We start from the raw sequence: 23,995 nt of genomic DNA, 5'->3' as shown, positions 1-23,995 counted from the left end.
AATCACGATACTGTACGTGATTTGAATTCCGTGGAACCGGGCCAGTTCTCGATGCATCAAGAAGTGGCAGGCCTACAATTTTAACGACAGAAAAACCTTGATGAAATCTCGGATATAATGTTGCGGAGTGTTACAAAATCAACACGCAAATTAACAAAAGATGCCGGAATATCTAAGTGGACAGCGCATAAAGCTGTAAGAAGCGAACTTCAATTCTGCCCCTATAAAATTACAGTGGTTCATGAATTAAAATAAAGTGATTACGAAAAAATTAGGCATTGGGCTGCGGCAAAATCTGCGGTATATAGTAATAATCCTAAAACAATCAATGAATTTAGGATGAATATAATTAATTATGTGCAGTTGATTACGCAAGAAAAATTAGTGAAAATGTTTGCAAATTAGTGTAAAAGAGTCGAACTGTGTCTTCAAGAATAGCATCCGTTACGATTGTGGTGAGTACAAAGTTTACGTCTTGTTTCTAGTGTAAGTTCCAGCTACTACCAACATAACTGCAGTTAATATTTTAGGAGAAAAATTCGCTCCGGTGTCGGGGATCGAACCCGGGTCCTTGGTTCTACGTACCAAGCGCTCTGACCACTGAGCTACGTCGAATTCAATCTACAACAACGGATCGAACTTTCCTCCTTTCAATTCAATCCACATCGAAGGAGGAAAGTTCGATCCGGTGCTATGGATTGAATTCGGCGTAGCTCAGTGGTCAGAGCGCTTGGTACGTAGACCAAGGACCCGGGTTCGATCCCCGGCGCCGGAGCGAATTTTTCTCCTAAAATATTAAGTTTCAATATTACAGATAAATTCTGTAGGACAAATTAATATATCTACAATATAACTGTAGTTGCTAGCGCATACATTCCGCTGTCTTCAGTGCGGAGAGACTTCCCTGGCGCACTGTATTATATATTTTTTGTTTCGCCATTTTGAAGGATTCCACCAAAATGTGTTACATAAAATAATTGGTAAATTTCTTTCGCAGTAGGCCTACTTTCTTTTCACCAACCATTTATTTTTCATCTCATTAGCGACATCATGTAAGAAAGCAGCTATCATTGACACTGAAACCGGACACGTAATGTCAATAGAGGGATTGGGTTAATGTATCTGCCTTGTTACTGGATTATACACATGAATAAATAATGAATATTGTATGTAGGATGACAAATTTATAATGCTTTAAATTTTTCTTGTTTCAGATAATCAATGCCATGGATTGCAATTACTCAAGAGTATTATTGAGGTAATATATTTAGTATGTCACTTACCAGAGTTTAATATTTTTAAATTAACACGAATAAAAAAATGGATTCAGAAATAGCAAGACAATTATTATCTTTAATACTATTTTATTTTGATTATATAGGCCTAAATAAATGTCTTAATTTTATGCCGATGAACAGAGCGGAAATACTACATATAATTGTGCAGATTTTAATATCTTATTTCTTAGATAACGTACAATAAAAAAATCTATACATCTTGATTACACAACTTTTAACACTATATCACTTCGGAATATGTATTATATGTCTTTTTCCTGTTAAATTTTACCATACATGGTTAGCATGTTTCAGTCTGTTATGGGCCATCTTCATAACTGGTTGGTGCTGGTCTTGGTGCCTTTTGTTTGTTTTTACTGTGGGGATGTGTTTGTGTAGTGTAATGTGGAATCAAAGAATGTGTGTGTTCTGAAATTGAGTTGTGTGTTGAGAATTTCTTTGACTCCAAATGTCACTACACAAACATACCCCCAAGAAACACAAACGAAAGGCGCCAAGACCAGCACCAACCATTTCTGAAGATGACCCATAACACGCTGAAACATGTCACCCAGGTACAGCAAAACTTAACAAGAGAAAGACATATAATACATATTCCGAAAAAAATCTGTCTTTAAAGAATTCCTTTCAGAAAAAAAATCCCCTAAATCTTGTAAATATTATCCTCGATAAAACACTGTCTTTCGTTCTTATCATTAGAGAAAATTATAAGGAATGAGTTATCCCTTTGCAGTATTTAAATAAAATTGACGGTCTTCTTGCAAATTAAAAATCCATATTAACACGTATCGTTATTTCCTGCCATTAGGAAGTCAGAATTTAATTTGAATTGAATTAAATTTATTGAATTTCATTTACAGTCTGTGAACACAAATATGTGCAAGAAACGAAGTCAGTAATAAGCTACATATAATAATATTTAAAAATTAAACATACAACACAAAAGACAATAAAATCACAACAAAACACAAAACAAAATTAGTATATTAAAAACTCATTCATATCATAAAAAGTTTTGTTCATCAACCAATCAGAGATAAGTCTGTTAAAAGACATAATTTCCAGATTAAAAATATGAGAAGTAAATATTTTTTTGCAATTTTTAAGACAAAATAAAATAATTATTAATTGTTTTAGTCATCCTATAATTGTGTATGACAAAAAGGTCACAGTTTATGATATTATGTAGATGTACAGTACACCACCCTTACGTGGCAATATATGTAAATTGCCTATCTATTAAAAATGTTAGGCTTGATAAATGTACTGTGATGATACAGTCATTAATTTATCTTTCACGAATAGCGGTTTGGAAAGTGCATTTGTTGTAAATGTTCAAATAGCTTTTCTTTGTAACATGAAGACTCTATGAATGTGAGTATTAATGTCCCATAAGAAGGTATACTATGAAAGTAAGAAAAATCAGCAATTCTAATTTTACTTCGGAACATAAATATTAAGTTATTATCCATGGCTATACTAATAAATAGAAGAGACGCAATTTTACTTCCTGTAAGAAGAAATTAATTTGAACTAGACCCTCTAATTTTGCTAATATGACATCATGTGAACAAAAGTCAAAAGCTTTAAATCGGTTTTGAAATAATGAAGAACCTAACCTATAAAACTAATGACAGCTTTGGTTGTTTTAGAACTAGATTTCAATTCATATTGAGAATTAGAAAACATGTAATTAGATTACAAAAATCACAAATTTGATTTAAATACACTTTCAAATATTATAGTGAAAATAAGAATAAGTTAAATTGCCTATAGCTACCAGGTTCCGTATCACTGTCTTTTTAAAAATAGGAATCACCTTGAAAATGTTTAAAGTATCAGGAAATACACCACTACAAAAAGTCATCTGTACAAGCAGTCAACGTAACTACAATAAACTGAATATGTTTCATAAACTTACTTAGTTATTAGGCTACATGACCCAACAAGCAACTGTTTGTATGGGCCATACAATAAAATTATGGCCAGGTCATACTTGTTCGTAGTTAGACGGGGAAATGGAAGCAGTCAATGAATTACATGTCCTGATTGTACTGACACGCCTTCATTATTATACAAAAAAAATAATAATAATTTCTGTACAAGCCTCTGGTTTTAAAGTACGTGCTTTCGTCAGTGACATGGGTCCTCAAAATCAGAAACTACGGAAAACATAGGAATTAATGTAAGTCAGAACACATATTTCAAATGATGTGACATCTGGGCGCAGAATATGAGGTTTTTATGATATATCGCACGCGCTGAAACTAATGAGGAATCATTTGACCATATTACACCCCCGTTCAAATCTTTATCCTGGCTGCAACTTAATAACCGTAGAACACTTCATTCTCTGTCTCTTCTATTTCGAGTTCTCCACACTTCTACTCCAAATTATCTTTGTTCCCGGTTTAACTACTTATCCTCCAGTCACAATCTAAACACCAGGTCACAGGAGAGCCAAACCCTAGAATTCCTGTCCATAGACCATCCCACTATTCATCCTCTTTTACTATCTCAGTCCCCCGTGAATGGAATTCTGTACCTCAGAAGATTAGGGGCTGCTAGACAATACCCACTTTCAAGAAAAGGCTAAACGATTTCTTACGGGCGCAGTCAAATTGAAGTTATAATTGTGATCGAGTTTAATAATTTAATTTAATGTAGGTATGACTTTTATTATTATTATTATTATTATTATTATTATTATTATTATTATTATTATTATTACATTATTATTTTATTGTTGTTATGAAGATAACAAGATTTTTCATTGTATTAATTATGTTATATTCATAGCAAATGTAGTAATTTTCTATCATAATGTTTGAATGGAAGAGAAGGCTGAATGGCCTTAACTCTGCCAGTTAAAATAAAACATTATTATTATTATTATTATTATTATTATTATTATTATTATTATTATTTATTATACACTGGATCTGTTTCGGAGACTGTAAAAAATGTTATGCCAGCAGTAGCAGAAGATTTAAAACATACAGGCAAGGTTAACAATGACAGTTAAATCGAAGTCTTAAAGTAAATAATTATGAAAAAAGTGAATTGACTGAAATATTAGCCGGTTATCTTTCGTACCGATTGAAGAAGAAATATCGACGTGTGTATATTGCAAACAAACTCTTCTATAGTGAAGGAAAAAACTGTGAAAGTAAGAAATCCGATTGGATACAATGTGTTTCACGGATAACTATTAGAGAAATATTCGTTCTTAGTGTGGTTTACAAATTTGAAAAGTGTTTTGAGGAGTAGCATGGGACTACATTAAACAAGTTCAGAAACTTAGCACAAACATTTGCTAATATACTGAACGAAAAGATCTCTAGTTGGCCTATAGACCCATTCGTTATTGAATGATACTCCACAACTCGATCATGAAAGCTCTCAACAAACGCCGACAAAGGCTGAAAAGTAACTCGTCTACAACTAGCCGTAAAATAGCGAAGAAAATAAAGGAAATCATCAACTATGTAATGTGGGCACAATAACATAATATTCTTCTCAGAGAGTTATTCTGTATTATTTTCATATCTTCGTTGTAAAGAAATGTTTTAACAATGCCTAAAGAGCCCACAATAATTGAAAAATTGTTTGGGATCACAATGGTCTTTTTATGAATGCCATAAATATCTTCGGTGCATTGCTTTCCATAGTACGAGGCATGTTAAAGGCCAATTCTTAACGGCAGATAACGTCACGAGTAGTGCGGGAGGGGTCTATTGGCCACTACCTTCCATTCTATTTTCCTTGCACCAACGTGCTTGCTTGTTAGAGATGCTTGCACGAGAGCGCACTGTTCTGATGACCGCTGACTTACGTTTAGATATTAAACGGTTGTATGGAGTTCACAGCCATTTTTGTAAATTTTATTTCATAAAGGCTGCTCATTCTAACTTGAATTGTCATAAAAATGTGAATTTAAATTTAAAAATAATTCGAATTGTTGTATAAAAATGGATATATAATGTTTGTAAATAAATTCTTATTTTTATTAATTAATAAGATTTCTGTTTGTAAAAATTGTTTTATTCCTCATGCACTCGTTGTTTCGCAGGATTTAATAGATTAAAGAGAAATAGTAGGTCGGTTTTTATGGGAATTTCTTTTATTTTGTGTGATTTATATATTTTTTTCTCAAAATGTTGCGATATTTATAATTTTAAAAGTCTCAAAATTTTTAGTTCATTTTAAGGTCGTGATACGGTACCCCTTTTTCCATTTACTTTTACCACTATTATAATTATAGTCATATTCATTATTGCCATTAACAAATTCAGACACACTGCTGTCACCGTTACTAGTATTATCCATGTTATTTTGTACTTTGTAGTCGTAGATATCGTAAGAGCACCGTCATGGTTAATGACAATGTTTCATCGTTATCATCTTTACTAGTTTGGTCAAAATAATGAAGAACATAGTTATAGTTATTGTTACTGCCATAATGAACATTCGGCGTTGGACCTCGGACTCATTTCGCCGTCAGTAATCAACATATTATCCATACCATCCGTCCGGGTTCAGTTCGCGGTGCGGCGAGCTGTACTTGCACAAGAGCGCGGTCGTTAGACTACAAATATCATACACAGACTAGAAGTGGGAAGATAAATAAGCCTAAGGGTGCAGTGTAAGTCTTCGAGTATGTCCTACGTAAAAAGAGAAAATAACTTCACCATTACATCATTGTCATGATAGCATAATATACGAAAACATTTAGAACTTTACTGAAATATTTGTAACATATTCTTTTACAGAAAACTATTTACAAGAATGTTATTGCAAATAAATAGAGCACAATTTATTACGAATGTGTGTTTCAGAGAAATATTATGTTCCTATAGACTATATAGATTATAGAAAAATAATATTACGGTATTCTAGAAGACAGCTCAAGTAAAGTTTTACATATATGTATTCTCCAGTAAATGTTGTATATATTTTAAATTAAAAAAATTTTTCATCACAAGATCATGTGTATATAATAAGAACTATTATTTGGAGAAGAGAATCGCCAAAAATAGGGATGTATTCCTGGCCTTTCTTGACTTGAAAGCTGCTTTTGACTCGGTTCTTCGACAGCAGGTATGGGAAACACTGGAAACAAAGAAAGTTCCAACAAGATTGCTCAATGCGGTGAAAACTGTATATCGTAGTCCTGTGGGAGTAGTCCGAATTAATGAAGAACTCTCAGGAGAGTTCAACATTCAGAGAGGCATGAAGCAGGGAAACAATCTTTACTTAATCCTGGTCAATGTCTTCTTAAACGAAATTGCTAAAATGTATAGGCGACGAACCCATAGATCGAAATTAGGTATGTGGAGGTTACGACGAACATAGCTTCAAATTCTTCTATATGCTGATGATATTGCTTTAATATCAGACACACACAAAAGCCTCAAACAGGCAGTGGAGGTGTGGAATGAAGAGTTAAAAAGAAAAGGCATGAAGGTTAATAACGAAAAGATTAAAGTAATGTGGGTGACTAAAGAGGACAAGCAAAATAAAGACCCAAATATAACATGTGATGGAAAGCAATTAGAGAGAGTTAAAACATATGAATATCTAGGCACTATATTATGCAGTGATGGGAGAATAGAACAGGAAGTAATGAATCGGACAAAGAAAGCAGCCTCAGCATTTTATCAAATAAGCAACACATTGTGTGTAAGAGATAAATCAGCATAAAAATTAAAATGCAGCTTTACAACTCCATTCTTTGCACCATCATGTTGCTCGACACAGAAAGCTCACCACTCCAGGTTAAACATCTCAGCAAATTTCAAGCTATAGAGATGAAAGAATAATAGGAGAACTAGAAGAGAGAATACGCAATGAGAGAATACGAGAAGAAGTAAAACAAAAAAGACAATTTGTAACATAGAGGAGCATAAGTTGAAGTGATTTGGACATGTGACTAGAACAAGTGAGGACAGGAAAGTAAAGCAAGTGATGGAAATGTGGATGGAGAGTAGAGTAGGAAGTGGACGGCCGAGGAACAAATGGGAGGATAGAATAGAAAAAGTTGGACTGAAGCGTGGGAAAATTAAGATGGAGATGAAGAGAAGAGAATGAGCCAAGATCGAGAGGAGTGGATGAAATGGATAAAATGAGGTGCGCCGACGCTTAGAGGAATAAGGGGCTAATGAAGAAGAAGAAGAAGAAATGTTTTATTATATTATGTGAATGTATTTAAAATGTTCACCTGGCAACTAATAAACAAATTGCAATATAATTGAATCGGTATTTGTTAAAACAATGTTAGTAATGAAAGCCAAAATTTTCGGTAACTTAAAAAAAAACTGATTACAAGAAAGACTACTTGTTAAATATTGCTTCTAGTTTGTTCATAGGTTTACTACAACCATTTCAATGTTGTGATATAACATTTTACGAAAATTAACTACTGTTGTGGTATTTATTCAATGTTTAATTTTCATGACCAACGTTCCTTTAACAAACTTCATCTTCAAATGAATGTCTACATTTTAATAAATCTCTTTTAATGCCTCAGTTTTTAGCAATGTATAGGTGTGATCATTTAATTGTACTGACATACAAACTACAGTAAATATTTAGAATTGTAAAATCAAAGAAATTGAAAGAACTTGAATATAAACTGAACATTATTCTTCCTATTCAATAGATGTCTTACATTAATTTTCCAACTTCTAATTCGTCATCATCAAGAGTCTCTGGAACAGTTCATTGGAGTAAATCGCTATAAAACTCCTTGTGCTCCTCTGGTCGATATTTTCTTGGTTTTTCAAAATCTTTCAGTTTTGCTGCTTTTATTGAAACTCTTCCGATAGAATAAGTTGGAATTCCTGGTGGTATTATCGTGACCCGAATTTAGTCATGAAAGAATGTATTACAGATGATGCCACTGATATTGTTGTAGGCTCTTAAGTACCCTTTTCTCTCACTATTATATTCAAAATGAAACATACTGGCCACAGAAAATACGACTGTTTCATTTCTAAATCTGTTCTTTGTTTCTTCTGATATTATCAACTTTTTATAGAATGGTTTCCACCACTCCTTAAAGTCAATAATACCAGACCCTACTATTCTCTTCACCATAAATTTCCCGCATTTAGAAATACTTATGATATGCTTAGTGGTTTGATGAATACTGAAGTATAGTCGGACCATCGGATCTGTGCCCCCGTAAGATATGCGAAATGAACTCTAATTCCTTCTCAGCCTCCGTAATTCATTTCTCTCCCTGCATTCCTATCTCTCTCTTTTCTATCTCTCTCCATTTCTGTCCCCCACTATTCACAATTTTGGCCTTCTTGCGGAACAGTTTACAATATTTGCACTTGCAGTCCTGTGTTGTCAACTCAACATGAATACTGTAGCAAGGAGTGGCGAAAGAAATATTATTAAGCAAGTACGTAATAGCATTTTGCGATTTAGAGAAACAAACAGGTCAATATCTGTTTCTTATAAATGAGGCAACGAAAAGAGCAACTGATATCACAGGTGAGGCTTATTTTATTTCAATTGATTATGTATTAAATTTACTTACTTAACTAATACTAATAATACAACATTTTATATAATTTATACAGATAGGTCAGAACTCCTAATAAAGAAAATCAGGAGAAAGGGAGTCTGCGCAGGAGATGAAAAGCTAGAATCACCAGAGAAGAACAGACCAAGGGAACTTTTAATTATTGTAGATGATGTGAACCGATGTATTTTAAGAAGAAAGATATAAAAATTTTATACCGTTCAGAAAGAAGTTTCAACATTGAAGGAATTACTGAAACGTGCGTGAGAAGCAATAATTTCCAAGGTTGGAGAAAAAAACTACGGAAAGTGATTCGAGGCATGAGATTTAGGTTTAAAAAATGTAGAAATATAAGATGTATTTCGATTGAAAAAAATAATATTATAGTATGGAGGACCAGTTATTTATGACACCGTTCGACGGAAATTTGGCAACATCCCTATTCGGTAAGGTTCGTGACCTGCTGTTCAAAGTGGTGGGAGGAAAGCGGGTGCAATGGAATGAGTACAGGCGTTAACTTTTCCAAGAACAACGACAGCGCTAAAGGGCACAGATCCAAGGGTCCGACAATAATTGCCATGCCAATTTTAGTCTTCGACTTATTACTACAATGTCTCTATCGCACGGCAGAAAATTATACCCCCTTAATGGGAATAATGACTGAATATTTTTTAATCTATCAGTATCAGTCAAGGGCAAGAGATATCTGCATAAAGTCTGATTTTTGTTCTCACTGGGCAGCTGTCTGAAAACAAGCGAAGGGCAGTTATAATTCCTGGTATGTGTTTTAAATAATCGTTAAGAAATGAGCATATTTCATTGGGCCCTTTACGCCCATGCCCTTTATGATAAACATACAGGGTACTTTTGTTTTACTTAATATTGGTTATGCAAAAGACGTTTACTGTAAACTTACTGAGGTAAAATAATTTTAAGAATGAAACACCAGCTTCTAGCTATCTGATTCACTGCATACAGAATGACGCAAATCTGCAATTACTAATCACAACAATAAGCTGCAAGCATTTCCATTGGAACCAATGTACCAAGGTATTGTAATAGGTCTACTTACTGTATGTTTTGTTATAAGAGCGTCAGCACTTGACTGACGTTGTTTAAAAAAATTCAAGTATTTTAATTCTCAATAGCTTCGTTATGGATACATAAAATCACGTAACATCAAACGGTCGGTCTATCTGCATAGATTGCGAAATAACGAAAAAGTGAAAATAACAAAAATTGTGACTAACGTTGTTTTAACAAATACCGATTCAAATAGAAAACGCTTTAAAATATCTACAAATAATTCTCGAAATGAGAAGCGTGCATGATTAATCAATGTCTCTTTCAGTCATGAAAATTGCACATAGTTTTTCTCAACTGAATAAAATTGAATTGTTGCATCTCATCTCCAATCTATTCTTTAGTGTTTCGATTTAATTCTATTATTATTTGTTTGGTATACTACGGACTTGAAGTAGCCTCATAGAAACAAATGTAAAGGCTCAATCCAAGTTATCTAACCGGCCGATGACTATGTTCTCTTACTCCAATCAACATACTAGGAATGATTTCGTTCAGAATACACGTTGCGCAGAAGCACAATTTTGCTGAATCTTCATGTTACCTTAACATCGGGAAATAACTGACGACTATCTTGGATGGATATATAAACTATGTCCTGAATGAACGAACGACAGAACGAATGGATATTTTTATTTTATTGGGTTATTTTACGACGCTGTATCAACATCTAGGTTATTTAGCGCCTGAATGAAATGAAGTTGATAATGCCAGTGAAATGAGTCCGGGATCCAGCACCGAAAGTTACCCAGCATTTTCTCCTGAATGAATATTACATAGTGTTCTGCCAAATGGTAGGTGTTTTACTGCAAATCCAGCATTCTTCTATCTTTCCTATTTTCTGCCTTCCTCTCACAAGCAAACATTCTGATGGAGGCAGAGAAGAAAGTTATTTTTTTTTTTTTGCAATATGTTAATAATGTCAAAAGAAGTGCTTATAAAAAATTTAGGCCACTCGACTGCAATTACAAGGGTCATAAAAAAATAAGTTCGCCAGAAGCCGTTAAAGCAAAGAAAACACAATTTTATTGGAACAATTTACTATTCACATCTGTCTTTCAGCTCCAGTAGCATAACCCTTAGTATCGTCTCTTCAATAAATAAATAAATAAATAAATAAATAAATAAATAAATAAATAAATAAATAAATAAATAAATAAATAAATAAATAAATAAATAAATAAATAAATAAATAAATAAATAAATAAATAAATAAATAAATAAATAAATAAATAAATAAATAAATAAATAAATAAATAAATAAATAAATAAATAAATAAATAAATAAATAAATAAATAAATAAATAAATAAATAAATAAATAAATAAATAAATAAATAAATAAATAAATAAATAAATAAATAAATAAATAAATAAATAAATAAATAAATAAATAAATAAATAAATAAATAAATAAATAAATAAATAAATAAATAAATAAATAAATAAATAAATAAATAAATAAATAAATAAATAAATAAATAAATAAATAAATAAATAAATAAATAAATAAATAAATAAATAAATAAATAAATAAATAAATAAATAAATAAATAAATAAATAAATAAATAAATAAATAAATAAATAAATAAATAAATAAATAAATAAATAAATAAATAAATAAATAAATAAATAAATAAATAAATAAATAAATAAATAAATAAATAAATAAATAAATAAATAAATAAATAAATAAATAAATAAATAAATAAATAAATAAATAAATAAATAAATAAATAAATAAATAAATAAATAAATAAATAAATAAATAAATAAATAAATAAATAAATAAATAAATAAATAAATAAATAAATAAATAAATAAATAAATAAATAAATAAATAAATAAATAAATAAATAAATAAATAAATAAATAAATAAATAAATAAATAAATAAATAAATAAATAAATAAATAAATAAATAAATAAATAAATAAATAAATAAATAAATAAATAAATAAATAAATAAATAAATAAATAAATAAATAAATAAATAAATAAATAAATAAATAAATAAATAAATAAATAAATAAATAAATAAATAAATAAATAAATAAATAAATAAATAAATAAATAAATAAATAAATAAATAAATAAATAAATAAATAAATAAATAAATAAATAAATAAATAAATAAATAAATAAATAAATAAATAAATAAATAAATAAATAAATAAATAAATAAATAAATAAATAAATAAATAAATAAATAAATAAATAAATAAATAAATAAATAAATAAATAAATAAATAAATAAATAAATAAATAAATAAATAAATAAATAAATAAATAAATAAATAAATAAATAAATAAATAAATAAATAAATAAATAAATAAATAAATAAATAAATAAATAAATAAATAAATAAATAAATAAATAAATAAATAAATAAATAAATAAATAAATAAATAAATAAATAAATAAATAAATAAATAAATAAATAAATAAATAAATAAATAAATAAATAAATAAATAAATAAATAAATAAATAAATAAATAAATAAATAAATAAATAAATAAATAAATAAATAAATAAATAAATAAATAAATAAATAAATAAATAAATAAATAAATAAATAAATAAATAAATAAATAAATAAATAAATAAATAAATAAATAAATAAATAAATAAATAAATAAATAAATAAATAAATAAATAAATAAATAAATAAATAAATAAATAAATAAATAAATAAATAAATAAATAAATAAATAAATAAATAAATAAATAAATAAATAAATAAATAAATAAATAAATAAATAAATAAATAAATAAATAAATAAATAAATAAATAAATAAATAAATAAATAAATAAATAAATAAATAAATAAATAAATAAATAAATAAATAAATAAATAAATAAATAAATAAATAAATAAATAAATAAATAAATAAATAAATAAATAAATAAATAAATAAATAAATAAATAAATAAATAAATAAATAAATAAATAAATAAATAAATAAATAAATAAATAAATAAATAAATAAATAAATAAATAAATAAATAAATAAATAAATAAATAAATAAATAAATAAATAAATAAATAAATAAATAAATAAATAAATAAATAAATAAATAAATAAATAAATAAATAAATAAATAAATAAATAAATAAATAAATAAATAAATAAATAAATAAATAAATAAATAAATAAATAAATAAATAAATAAATAAATAAATAAATAAATAAATAAATAAATAAATAAATAAATAAATAAATAAATAAATAAATAAATAAATAAATAAATAAATAAATAAATAAATAAATAAATAAATAAATAAATAAATAAATAAATAAATAAATAAATAAATAAATAAATAAATAAATAAATAAATAAATAAATAAATAAATAAATAAATAAATAAATAAATAAATAAATAAATAAATAAATAAATAAATAAATAAATAAATAAATAAATAAATAAATAAATAAATAAATAAATAAATAAATAAATAAATAAATAAATAAATAAATAAATAAATAAATAAATAAATAAATAAATAAATAAATAAATAAATAAATAAATAAATAAATAAATAAATAAATAAATAAATAAATAAATAAATAAATAAATAAATAAATAAATAAATAAATAAATAAATAAATAAATAAATAAATAAATAAATAAATAAATAAATAAATAAATAAATAAATAAATAAATAAATAAATAAATAAATAAATAAATAAATAAATAAATAAATAAATAAATAAATAAATAAATAAATAAATAAATAAATAAATAAATAAATAAATAAATAAATAAATAAATAAATAAATAAATAAATAAATAAATAAATAAATAAATAAATAAATAAATAAATAAATAAATAAATAAATAAATAAATAAATAAATAAATAAATAAATAAATAAATAAATAAATAAATAAATAAATAAATAAATAAATAAATAAATAAATAAATAAATAAATAAATAAATAAATAAATAAATAAATAAATAAATAAATAAATAAATAAATAAATAAATAAATAAATAAATAAATAAATAAATAAATAAATAAATAAATAAATAAATAAATAAATAAATAAATAAATAAATAAATAAATAAATAAATAAATAAATAAATAAATAAATAAATAAATAAATAAATAAATAAATAAATAAATAAATAAATAAATAAATAAATAAATAAATAAATAAATAAATAAATAAATAAATAAATAAATAAATAAATAAATAAATAAATAAATAAATAAATAAATAAATAAATAAATAAATAAATAAATAAATAAATAAATAAATAAATAAATAAATAAATAAATAAATAAATAAATAAATAAATAAATAAATAAATAAATAAATAAATAAATAAATAAATAAATAAATAAATAAATAAATAAATAAATAAATAAATAAATAAATAAATAAATAAATAAATAAATAAATAAATAAATAAATAAATAAATAAATAAATAAATAAATAAATAAATAAATAAATAAATAAATAAATAAATAAATAAATAAATAAATAAATAAATAAATAAATAAATAAATAAATAAATAAATAAATAAATAAATAAATAAATAAATAAATAAATAAATAAATAAATAAATAAATAAATAAATAAATAAATAAATAAATAAATAAATAAATAAATAAATAAATAAATAAATAAATAAATAAATAAATAAATAAATAAATAAATAAATAAATAAATAAATAAATAAATAAATAAATAAATAAATAAATAAATAAATAAATAAATAAATAAATAAATAAATAAATAAATAAATAAATAAATAAATAAATAAATAAATAAATAAATAAATAAATAAATAAATAAATAAATAAATAAATAAATAAATAAATAAATAAATAAATAAATAAATAAATAAATAAATAAATAAATAAATAAATAAATAAATAAATAAATAAATAAATAAATAAATAAATAAATAAATAAATAAATAAATAAATAAATAAATAAATAAATAAATAAATAAATAAATAAATAAATAAATAAATAAATAAATAAATAAATAAATAAATAAATAAATAAATAAATAAATAAATAAATAAATAAATAAATAAATAAATAAATAAATAAATAAATAAATAAATAAATAAATAAATAAATAAATAAATAAATAAATAAATAAATAAATAAATAAATAAATAAATAAATAAATAAATAAATAAATAAATAAATAAATAAATAAATAAATAAATAAATAAATAAATAAATAAATAAATAAATAAATAAATAAATAAATAAATAAATAAATAAATAAATAAATAAATAAATAAATAAATAAATAAATAAATAAATAAATAAATAAATAAATAAATAAATAAATAAATAAATAAATAAATAAATAAATAAATAAATAAATAAATAAATAAATAAATAAATAAATAAATAAATAAATAAATAAATAAATAAATAAATAAATAAATAAATAAATAAATAAATAAATAAATAAATAAATAAATAAATAAATAAATAAATAAATAAATAAATAAATAAATAAATAAATAAATAAATAAATAAATAAATAAATAAATAAATAAATAAATAAATAAATAAATAAATAAATAAATAAATAAATAAATAAATAAATAAATAAATAAATAAATAAATAAATAAATAAATAAATAAATAAATAAATAAATAAATAAATAAATAAATAAATAAATAAATAAATAAATAAATAAATAAATAAATAAATAAATAAATAAATAAATAAATAAATAAATAAATAAATAAATAAATAAATAAATAAATAAATAAATAAATAAATAAATAAATAAATAAATAAATAAATAAATAAATAAATAAATAAATAAAATAAATATAAATAAAATAAGTAAACTCAGAAGATAGACCGGCAAAATTCAGCACACATTCTGAAGTCTTGATTACTTTCAGTTATGTAGAATACACACAAGATTTAATATAGACGCAGAAATGTGCCTCAAGTTCAAGATTCGCTTGCATATTAAACATGGCGTTAATGTCAGATAATAAAAATTTGTCTTTAAGATATACTTAGAGTTGAATTTGCAGTGTGTTACCATTTACTTTACATTTTAAAAATTAACTCTTTCTTTGCTTATTTGCTTCGATACAATGTTCATAGAGAACATAGATATATATGCGCCAATTGTACCCGTAGATCACTGGACACTGTTGAGGTCGTATTTACTCCCCTCCCCCATTATACACCATACCAGAACTCTTGCGTTATGCAATAAGTATTATAGACTGGTTCGGTGCCCGGTCTTCACTGCTGTAAACAATTCATTCATTCATTAAGCGAAACAATTTCAAAACATTTCACCGATTCCACTCACAACCGTCCTCGCTGACAAACGTAGTTCTACGTTCATAAACTCTCTATTCACTTCAATAGTGAACCACTGCTGTTTATTTCACTAAGTTTATTTCCGTCACTATTCTAATATTCCGCTGATCCAATGTAGGAAAGTCACTCCTGAATAACACTAACAAACAGAACAGTCGTCCTCAGTGGCCTAGTGTTTACTATGCTATTCAATGGAACGTATGCACTTGGGTTCAAATCCAGCTGAGTTGGATTTCAAATTGCAAAATAAACTTTAACATTTGAATTTACACAAGTAAGGTCAAATTCAACAGTGTTCATAAATTATTTCTCTGTATACTAAGCTTTAACATGTATTCCTCCGGAAAAAATAAAGCTGCAAATACGTCCCCGTTATAGTTTGTTAAAAAATTCCTGTCCCTGAACAAAACTGTAGACAATTTTCTCCAGAGTTGAATTTAAACAATACCACAACTACTGCTATACCTTATTTTATTTCAAGGAGTGCAGTTCGGTGGCTCCTTTGAACACTCATTTACAGATTTATGACTTTCTACACAACAGCTCTGACAATTCCATCCTATCCCCTCGTCCAAACATTGCACAGTTGTCACAATCCTGATGACCTTCGAAATTATGCAGTGAAACTGACGGGATTCTTGGAATTCGGAAAAGATGCGGCAACTCTGCCTCCACGTGGATTTGACGGGCACCTGTCAATTCTTCTGAACGAGGGTTGTGATTGGTTACTAACAAGAGAAGACAAGATTTCCGTCATAGTAAGGAAGACAATTATTTATGACAACCAATTAGTAGGGGGCAGTAGAAGGTCTGTCGGCAAATTCCTTTCTATGAAACTGCACTCCATGAAAAAAAAAAAAAATAGAGTATACTACGACTATTACTACTACTATTACAACTACAATCTTTATAGATGAGTGTCTTTTATGTTGCAGAAAGAACAAGAAATTAGCAACCGTTTGGAAGCCGGTCGTCAGGTGGCAAATGGACTCTCTCTTGCTGTCTCTGGAACCAACCTGGCACTCGGCAGAACCGCGAACCGACTAGGAGTAGCGAACAACATCGTGGTGCAAGGGCCTCTATTGTTCATCTTGAACGCCATTGATGGATTTCTGGGGCGTTATGTTGAACCTCTCATAAATATAATTGAGTCAATATACCAAGCCGTGGCCCCTCTTGGAAATGCAGTGGTTCATATTTTCCTAAATATATGGAGAAGTATAAATCAATTCATTGCGGACAAAATAAGAAACTTCAACCCACTGAGAAGATTTTTTAAACCGAAGTCACAGTCCTCCAATGACAAAGACAGAAGCAATCCATTGAGCAAAATTTTTAAAAGGGGCGAAAAATTACAGGCACGTACTCCGTTCCTTTATCAATTTCTTCTCGATCTCATTTCAACTGTAATACGTCAAGTTATTTTAGAAAAAGTAAGCAAATTTGTTGCCAATCTACCAGACATCAATCCTCTGCGGAATATCGGGAACAAAATCCAGCAGCTCAATCCGTTCGCAAAGAAAGACAAATCTCAAAATATCATAACAAATGTCGTAAGTGCGTTAATAAATATAATTCCTAAATGGCTCCTATTACGAATATTAAAAGCTCTTAACTTGTTTTTGAAATTATTTCGCAGACGGCCGAGTACAATACAGCTCGCTCTAATATTTTATCTCCAATGGAGAATTGCACGCTCACTAGCTGGAATTTATTACGGAGTAAGAAATATAATTCAGAATATTATTGGTATCATAATGAGTATAAAAAGAATTCTGTCACGATATAGCCCTATTAATATAATAGGGAACGTCGTATCAAGACTGAACCCTATTAATATTATATCAAGTTTTTTATCACGAATCAATCCTATCAATATTATAATTAATTTCATCCGAAGAATATTACAATATTTTGGCTTTGGAAATCGACGGGGACAATTCTTATTTCCAATTCTGTCAAGAATATTCAGATTTATAGGAACAATCTATAGCGTGGTTGCAACTGTTCTCAGACTTCCTCGAATTGGTGGGACTTTGGGACTAATTATTAGAAACATTGTTGATATAATCAACGTTTTAATACGTAGAGTCATGGGATAGGATATTAATGAATTAATAAATTCACTGCCACGATATTTCTTTTCTATTTACAGGGTTACTGCAGTTATACAGGGACATCATTTTATTTTTACTAACATTTTTAATATTAACCTGGCTATACCTTAGAGAACCGGAAACACAGATTGCTACTCCCTTCCCCGACTGTAGTTCGATGATACTGGCGTAAAACACAAACAAATCACTCTACTAGATATAGGAGGGAAGAAAAGTAATTCACCCATTTACGTAAACTAGGAAATATCGCGATTTTGAGTTCGATAATTTTCATTAGGTTTTGTTTAATCTTAATACAGTACTGTATTAACAATAAGTGTTTTTACTCACGAACTGAGTTAGCCATGCTAACGTATTCATTATGCAGTGTATATTATACTGTCTACAGCACATTAGCGTAGAATATAGAGAATGAAGTTAAATTGAAAAATAATCATAATATGGATATTTAAACACATTTTTGAAAATGGTGGCCGTTCATTTCTATATAGGCTTCAGTTCTTTTGTGCGTATTATCGCACTATAGACTATTGCATCTAATTCCAATTGCCAGTTTCGTCCTTCGTACTAGTAATTCATGTTGAAATAATTTTGTACCTAGTCTATAAAAGAGTACCTTACGTACTGTAAATTCAATCTTCACTTCTGCCCGACCCGCACAGATAAAATTACTCAGACATGCTATCTACTGTCCGTCCAAGTGGTTATGCCGCAGGATCGTAGAAAGGGGGGAAATCACGTGACAGTTAATTACTTAACGAGGCCCTTTTATTTAAGTTATTTTAAACAGTTGTATAAGATTACATAAATGTCCAATTCCTAACAGAAATTAATGTTTTCAGAAAAGAGCTAAGGCAGCCCAGCCTTTACAGAGGGGTGAACAGAAGCAGGTGGGGGAAATCGGGATGCGACGTAGGCAAACGAACAGTACCTGTGCGAAGATATGATTCAATATTGAAAGCTCTTTCGTCACTGGAAAACGCGAACATATTTCTAGAACGTACTATACTAACTCAGTGCTGTTTACTATATGCAGTCTTGGATCTGTGTGTAGAGGACAGTGGAACTTCATTAGTAGAAGGGGTGGGAGTGAAATACATTCAAAGACTCAGGTACAATAAAAATTGAAGTAAAAATAAAATGATGTCCCTGTATAAACTTGTAGCTTCCAAAGTTCTCAATCTTCTTTTTTCGGCAAATTAGAAAGTTTATTTCTCTAACGCCTGAGTCAGAACTCAGATTCAATTAATATTTTGTTTTCAGTTTATATAATATTTCTAAGTCCTCTTTCTGTCTGTAGATAAGTAGACCTATTTAATAAACAATTACCTTTATTTCAGTTTTTTCATTTCAGCCAATATGCTAGGCATCATATTAGTTTAATGTTTCTATTTCGTGTCGAATATTCACTTTACATCGCACGCAATTTTATTTTCTTAAGACACCAAGGGAATAACTATGTGCTGCTCTTTGAAGATCGTGTTTTTAGTCGAAATATGTTTCATGGTGAACAAGAAATAACATCTGAATGCGAAATCTACATTGCCAATCCGAGGAAGAAATACAATAGGCCTATCAAAATTAATAGTAACCTCTTTACTATTATGATTAATGCTACTATTATTAACTTCTTTTCCTTGAGCTCCGTAACCTGTTTTCACGCGGGAAATGCTCATTTACACATTACCTATGTTTCTCTCTTTCGCTTTATTTGTAGATATGATAATGCCATTTTAATCGCTTAGATATCTATTCCCAGCCTTCGGTTGGTAGCATTTTACAAATCTTCTGGCCTAATCAGAGGTTCTCAAGAAATTACAGTTTGTTTTCCTCGAGTTTTCGGTACCAAATAAAATAATAATGGATTTCGAACTAATATCTATACTATTTGAAATTGAGTATTATTTAACTGTGTGTTTTATTTGGACGAGAGTTCGGAGCAGTTGAAAGTCTTAACACAAAAAGACATGCTCTGTCTAAAGTATTTCCACTGTTCTCATAACTAGCTTTGAGAAAATAACTGTGAATACTCTTTACAATTCTAAAGAGACTAAAAAAAAACAATGTAATCAAGTGTAAAAGACAATAATGACACCATTTCACTCTATATTTGTATATATTCTATGTATACATGTGTAATTATTTTGCAATTGATAGTGTTGAAATATTGAAATAAAGTTTATATAAAAATAAATTACAACAGTTACATTCCCAACGAATGAAAATTAGAACGAAGGTATTTCTGATTAAATTATTTTGAAAAATATGAACTAATAAATTAAAAATATTTGAATATATCACAAGCAAATGCTTAAATAAATGACCGAAAATTGGGTTGAAGAATTTTCTTAACGTCTGTAATACACTAGTCAAAAATAGAGTATAATGCAGAGATCTGTGGTATAGGCATCGCCACAATTCTAGAAGGATGAAAGTATTAAATGAAAACATAGATGAGCGTTTCTTACCTTAAGCTTATGTTATCGAATCCGCTGAATGATGATGTCACCAGTAACACGTGCACATTGAAACAGTAAGAGAAACAGTCAATACTAAACATAATGGACACTTTTCTGGTTCACATGCAATATCACACACTGTAGACCTAACAGTACATACGTTTACTTACACCAAAAATTAATCGTTCTCTATTTCTTCCATACCTGACTTATGTCTTCTGTTGTGCCCTCTCATGTTCTATTATCTTCTTCACTTCTTTCATTACATTGTATTTTATTATGATTCTTTCCATTTTTTCTTCCACAATATCGTCTTTTTCATAATAATTTTGTTCATTTTTTTCAACGTGAGTGATAAGTCTTCTCATTCTTTCTGGCCGATTTGCTGGAACCTTTGCCTACATAGGTATTCGACGTCTTTTATTTTAAATGTCACATTCCTATTACCAACCCACTGTTTGACGTCTCCCGAAATTATGCCTAATTCAATGGGATTCAAGTCTGGATGGTAAACTGCAAGACTTAAGATAGGGGTGCCGAACTGACGCTCCAGGCAGAGCCGCTAGTGTTTTAGTTGCTGTCAAGGACTTAGACCAGGCATGTCAGAAATCAGACTCTAAATGTGTAGTTATGTGCGCGGATCGCCGGTCTGTGCGGACTGCATCAAACAAGCGTTGTTCTTAGAGTTCTTAGCAGGAGGGGTGTACAATAATCTGTTCTGCGCTTCTAGGGTTGGATTAAATAGGCATTTGGACATTATAAACACACTTAGCAGAAGGAAAAAAAAACAGTTATTATCAGTGTCTATATTTGACAATTGTAATAAATTTAGGCTTACTCAGTTATACTTCACAAAGTAGTGGCAGTAAAGCATAATTCATTAATATGATTTTTATATAGTATGTGAAGAAAAAAATATTGCAGTAATTTCTAAACAACAAAAAACGAACAAGTATTTCATTTTACGTAGTAGGTAGTAATTATTTTAAAGTAATAGACCCTACTCTTTCATTGTTCGTCAAGCATTATTATTTATTGGGGCCATTGGTATACAAATGTTGAAGAAAATATTATACTCTCAATTAATTACATAGGTACCGTAGGATATAGTGAAGTTTTTACACTGAAATCACTTCCTTGCTGTATGTCAATATAAATTAACATTAATATTAATAAATAATATAAATTAAGCTTAGAATTTAAATTCACATATAGTTTATTTGGAAAACGTTGATAACAAGTACCGACGAGTTGGGAACGTTACTGAAAGAAATTAAAAGTGTAATTCACAAGCTGTGGAGCGACTATATTCTCTTTATGTCAGGTTTAAAGACTTATTAATGTAAGTATATTAAATTAATATAGTGACGTGAGATGAAAAATTTTATGTTATATGATTCTTAATTCCTCTTCTTCGTTATCTTTGAACTCCTCACTTTATTTATCATAACTCATTCACAGACGTAGCCAAATCAGCACCCGTACTGAAACTGTGTTACTGAAACAAAAGATGATACAGTAGAATCTCTATTATCCGTGGTAATGAAGGGGATGAACTCAACAGTTAATCGAAAAAATAGGAAAATCCGTAAATAAAAGATTTTCATAAATTAAGCTACAATTTCGTAATTTCCTCCGTGGTGTTGTGATTAACATGCTAGGTAACCGAGCAGAATTTCAGTAATTTAAGTACGGTTGTCAACGACGACTTAAGGACCAAGGATGGTGGCTGCCTGCAGAAAGATAGGAAAAGTAGAAGTCTCGTGTTGTAGATTTACATAGGCCTACTCGTATTTTATAGTTTTATCTCTGGTTCTTTAATACGAGTAAATAGCACATAGTTGTAACACTAATCTCGTATTCTGATGCGAAATGAGCCACAGGTTCTTTCTCAAACCTCTCAATTATTTGAATTTTTTTCGATAATTAGCACAACACGTTTTCTTTTGACACCCGTGGAAGACATTCTGCATAGTAGCACACAGTACGGCCACTCGAATAGTAAGAATAAGGTCTGAATGGTACATGGGATGGAAGTTCTTGGGGTCATTTCTTTGAAAGTATGTAGTGACTATTTTACACGTTGGGAAGAACACCCCCTGCCACATGTAACTATTTCTGTTGTCAGTAACGAAAGCATTCATACTACATACTTTGTAAGGGTAAAGGCCTGTAATTAATAACTCTCTGTAGAACAAATATGTACTAACATAACGTACAGCACTTCATTTTTTTCTGCAATTTTAAAAAGGAGCTAGAGAAAGATAGTCGGATAATCCGCCAATCGGTTGGATAATCGGGGTTCTACTGTATGCTCTGCAGGTACTGTATAGCCCTGTCGCGCTGCCTCCAAGGCGATTCTCTCCCTCCAGGTAGGAGAATAGCAGGGGCGTATACTGGTTAAAGGGTTTGGGCTACCGCTGACCCTATTATTACACAAAATATATCTAACAATTACTTTAATTTTAATTACTATGGTAAAACTAATAATACAAAATTATTACATTATGTTATATTATAAACTTTTTCTTTTGTAATTTCCTTGGGCTACCGCCTGTAGCCCCGGTAGCCCGCAAAATACGCCCCTGGAGAATAGAAAGTGCACATCGCACAGAGACAGATGCACAATGTGCAGGGTTTTGGCATGCCTGACTTAGACGCTTTGACCGAACGTAGCCGAATGGTTCTCACCAGCGTGAGAGTAGGGGAAGCCTGCGAACGAGTGATATTGAGAGACTAGTTAGCACTGTATCAACAAGCGCTCTTTTTGTTCAGGAATGAATTATGTAAGAGAAATCCAATGAGCGTTTTCTGTTAAAGAGAAAAATCTTATTGGAATAATAAACGCATTCCTTTGCGTCAAATAGATTTATTTACATCCTACATTTTGGAGGAACAAACTGCTTTCGTAGAAAGCTGACAACGCGTTCTCTTCACAAGTTCATGAATATTTGTGTTAATTTTCTTAGCCGTCATTAACCGAAAATAATTAGATAGGCCTAAGTGTTTATCCGACATTCTGCTACGAATTATGTAACTTTGTGAATTTTATTAATTAAAATGCAGCTTCGCAAACGTAAGTTGTAGCGAACAATGAAAACACATTCGCAACACGAACACCTAACGTAGGAAATCGTCGCGTTCTTGCAGCAGCTTCCAAAAATTCATCA

General features: G+C 27.5%; 1 protein-coding gene and 1 non-coding gene across 2 annotated transcripts in view; both read left to right on the top strand.

The window, feature by feature from the left end:
• LOC138711845 (uncharacterized) overlaps positions 1 to 23,403 on the top strand; it is a 41,765-nt gene extending 18,362 nt beyond the window's left edge. Inside the window, exons 2-3 of the mRNA XM_069843106.1 lie at positions 1,215 to 1,258; positions 17,185 to 23,403. Coding sequence (XP_069699207.1) covers positions 1,215 to 1,258; positions 17,185 to 18,351 — 1,211 coding nt within the window. The 3' untranslated portion in view covers positions 18,352 to 23,403. The remainder of the gene's footprint in view (positions 1 to 1,214; positions 1,259 to 17,184) is intronic.
• TRNAT-CGU (transfer RNA threonine (anticodon CGU)) lies at positions 704 to 775 on the top strand. Its single transcript has one exon. It is a non-coding gene; the product is annotated as a tRNA-Thr (tRNA).
• Positions 23,404 to 23,995: the final 592 nt, after the last annotated feature.

This window comes from Periplaneta americana, chromosome 13 (genome assembly GCF_040183065.1).
Source record: "Periplaneta americana isolate PAMFEO1 chromosome 13, P.americana_PAMFEO1_priV1, whole genome shotgun sequence".
NCBI classification, from domain to species: domain Eukaryota; kingdom Metazoa; phylum Arthropoda; class Insecta; order Blattodea; family Blattidae; genus Periplaneta; species Periplaneta americana.
Note: the sequence above shows the minus strand (reverse complement) of the source record. Positions and strands in the feature narration are given on the sequence as shown.